This window comes from Sardina pilchardus, chromosome 22 (genome assembly GCF_963854185.1).
Source record: "Sardina pilchardus chromosome 22, fSarPil1.1, whole genome shotgun sequence".
NCBI lineage: Eukaryota > Metazoa > Chordata > Actinopteri > Clupeiformes > Clupeidae > Sardina > Sardina pilchardus.
The window spans coordinates 19,394,528-19,398,483 of record NC_085015.1 but is presented as its reverse complement, the minus strand read 5'-3'; the positions used below and the strand labels follow the sequence as shown (position 1 = coordinate 19,398,483).

Here is a 3,956-nt window from a genome sequence, read left to right as displayed (position 1 = left end):
GCAGAAACTTGTGCAACAGCAAGACTTGTGTGGAACCTTCTATTGAGGTCGGCCCCTAGTCTGATACTGAGTGTAAGGAAATTCTTTGAGGGATTCGGGGGGAGGTTAACCAGATTAATGGCTTTTACGCCCTTTCACGTGAAACAGACCCTATAAAGACTTGAGCTTCAAAACTCACTGCGCTCTACACTATAGTCAGAGACACAAATCATATCTGGGAGAAACCAAACCGCTAAAAATGGCGGCCTATACTTTACCGGAGGGCTTTACTGATTTTGATATGTTTGGATTCGGCACTGCTCTGCTTGTGGAGGGTAAGTGAGGCTGTCATGTGCAGACGGTCACATGCATAGATTGCACTGTTTATGGAAAGGCTACAAGCATAACGAACGGATTCAGTAGACCCAAGTAGAGAATTTGTCGCAGCTGTTACATTTGACATTAACACTAACTATCTGTTGAAATCAAAGTATGCTTTTTCATATTAAATGGCCTATTAGCCCATTACCAGTGAATGTTTCAATTCAAAATTGTAAATGTTGTAAACTTGAAAGTTGAAGGAGTGTCTTACTAATTGCCCGGTTGTGATTTTGTATGCACTTGCTTGTTCCGCACAGGTCTTCTGGGATTATTTCTGAACTCTATAGCAGCGCTGTCCTTTATCCTAATCAGAGACCAGAGGACTCCAAGCAACTTCATAGTGTTCAATCTGAATATTGCTGACCTTATGCTCAATGTGAACGGCCTCATTGCCGCCTACGCCAGTTATATCAGGTAGGCCTATGTTCACTTATATTTTATAACCTTGTCTTTGTTGGCCTCACAATGGGGTTTCTGCACTGAGAAGTGTACAGTGTAACATTTCATGTAACAATTCAGAGAAAAATCGATAGTCTTTATGTGAGTGAAATGAAAATAGTGAAAGATAGACTCTCTCTCTCTCTATGCTATAACTGATCTCACAATCTCAACAACCTCTTGTGACAGGGTCTGGCCATATGGTCAGGAGGGGTGTATCAACCATGGCTTCCAGGGATTAATTGCCATCTATGCAGCTATCAGCTTTCTTGTTGTGATTTCATGGGACAAGTATCACTATTGGGCTACCAGTGAGTATTATACCAACATATAGAAACACAGTTTCATTTCTGTGAATTTAGACTGAAAGGACAGAGAAGGCTCCAATTAGGACTATTGCTTATTACATTTATAGTTAACATAATAACATACACATTTTGCTCATTTGGATCAATATTTTTAGTGTACAATGAACGTGAACAAAATGATGTTTTAAGCTATATGCTTTTGAAGACCAGTAACACAATAGAATTGTATATCCAGTATTTCTTTCTCTAAGATGACTAAAAAGCACGTACATACTGTATGTAGTCAGAGATGTCTACAGGCTATCAAATCTGATTTTCAAATTGATATCACTCTTTACCCTCACAGGGCAGCCATTGTTCTGGGCTACCTCTGGCACCATCTGCACTGTGGTCTGGGTAGTGGCCATCTTCTGGGCATCTCTCCCTCTGCCCTATTTTGGCTGGGGAGAGTTTGACTTTGAGCCAATGAGGACCTGCTGCACTCTGGATTACACCAAAGGAGACAGGTAACTTAACGTCCTATTACTGTTTCTGCACTACTAAATTTACTACTACTACTACTACTGCTACTACTACTACTACTACTACTACTACGACGACTGGTAGCAGGGTTGGTCGAGTGGTAGGCCTGCTACTGCAATACCTGCAATACCGATTTGAGGTTCTCTACTAATAAATTGGAAGTAAATAATGGATTAATAAGTGTAACAGTAAACAATATCAAATTAAAATGTTAACCTGACCTGTTCACCTGATCTAATAGATAGTTTGAGTAAAATAATTTCAAACATAACCTTGCACTAAGCAGACTTGGGGCTCTCCAAGCTCCACTATTGCCCTCCCGATTAATTCCGTCTTTGAATGAGCTGGGTCAGTACAAGATTGAAATACCAGACCAGAAGAAGAAATACTTTGGAGTGTATGAAATAGAGAGTTAGAAAAGACTGGAATGAACATTCAGTGAATCTTCCCAGTTTCTTTCAATATTCCTGTTCCTATTTTTACTTTTTTGTCTTTAAAAAAACAGATTTGATTGTACAATTGGAACAGGATATCATGAAGTGTCTATCTGTACCATCATTTATGAACATGATTATGATGATGATGCTGCTAGCTACTTAAATAAGCATCTTACTGCTCCAGATCATCACCTAAACCCTACCTTACACTGACAAGATTTCGGAAAGATTCTTAAAAGATTGTAGTCTTTTAACTAATCCCCCTCATTCAAGCTTTACTCAAAAGACTACAATCTTTCAAGAATCTTTCCCAAATCTTGTCAGTGTAAGGTAGGCTTAACTTGTCCATTTTCATCCATAGCAGCTTTGTCCAAGTCCTCAGAATTGGAAATAGGCATAATAGCAGCTCAGCAGAAGAATGCCACCATACTCGAATTTAAGCTCAAATGTTTTTTTTTTCCCAACAGGAACTACATCACCTACATGCTGACAATTACCTTCGTCTACCTCCTCGTCCCTCTATTTGTGATGCATGACTGCTATAGCACCATCTACAAATACTTCAAGAAGACTCACAACTACAAGGTACAGAGCTCCACATACCAAAGCCTAACTGCTTCACTGTTATAAAAAACCACGCCATCAAGCATGTTAAATGCTCAAAATTCAACTTGCAGATGGAATATAGCATTATGTCATCTACATACATATGCATACAATTGCAGTGCACAGCATAAGACTAATGTACCTATGATTGGTGATGCCACTGCACTAAATCCTTCTGCTTGGCCTTTCTACTGTAAGTTTGTTCAATACGATGACTGTTCATCTCTTTTTGTCTCTTTCAGTTCAACACCACTATCCCAATTAAGGTTCTGCTGTTGACCTGGGGGCCTTATGTGGCTATGTGCATGTATGCCTGTGTAGAGAATGTCAAATTGATCTCACCAAAGCTAAGGATGGTAAGAAAGGCTCTTCATGGTTATTACAAAACAAGCATGACACAATATTTTCATATCAGGTATATTGTGACCAGAGGTGGAAAAGTCCAACTTCAGAAAGTAAACATCCAACCATTTATTGGTTCTACGGTAACTGTGCACTTAACACAGGTGATCTCACTAATTAGCTGCTGTAGCTGAAAAGTTGTGCTAATTAAATCAGCTGGTTTAAATGAATGGCTGGCACAGATATGTGGTGGGACTCTCTGAAGCTTGTCCACCTCTGACAGTAAACTGATATCTGACAACTGTAATGATCTAATGTGAAAGTCAAGGGTTTAATGTAAAAGTCTATTAGAAATAAGGAATTGTTTTCCCCATTTCAGCTGCTTCCTGTGATTGCGAAGACCTCCCCAATATTCCATGCCGTTCTTTACTCATTTACCAATGAGGCCTACAGAGGTGGCATCTGGCAGCTGTTGACTGGTCAGAGGGTTGCAGACAAGAGGAAATAAAAAATGACACAAGGAAACAGAAATGCTGCTTTATCTGCTGTGACTGTATGCAACCAGTGCCAATCACAATCGCTAATATGTAGATTTCCCTTTGGAAGAGTTCCACGTGTGAAGATAAAAGGAATCGGCTGTGTTTTCTTTAATCAGTGTATTTTCTCCTCACCACTTATTGCCTTAGGCTAGTACTGTCAAGTAACTGAAAATGAAGAACTGTTTGGAACATAGTAGTTGAATCTATTCTGCAAAAGGCCAGATATTTTGAGTTAAAACAGACGGATTTGTTTTAAGGCCCCTTTTCATGGCTATTGTGCCTTCAATATATTTACCTCTTATTCTACAAATAAAGAAACATGTTGGAGGGGATTTTTTTTTATAAAATAAATGCCACTGTTTCATTCCACTGTATATGCACACAGTCACCTTCAGCATGCCAAC

The 3,956-nt window shown here is 39.3% G+C and overlaps 1 protein-coding gene across 1 annotated transcript; it reads left to right on the top strand.

The window, feature by feature from the left end:
• The first annotated feature begins 238 nt into the window (after positions 1–238).
• Positions 239–3,521, top strand: rgrb (retinal G protein coupled receptor b). Its single transcript, XM_062527097.1, has 7 exons — positions 239–314; positions 618–774; positions 988–1,109; positions 1,453–1,612; positions 2,533–2,650; positions 2,914–3,027; positions 3,393–3,521. The coding sequence occupies exons 1-7, from the start codon at positions 239–241 to the stop codon at positions 3,519–3,521; spliced, it is 876 nt and encodes a 291-aa protein (XP_062383081.1).
• Positions 3,522–3,956: the final 435 nt, after the last annotated feature.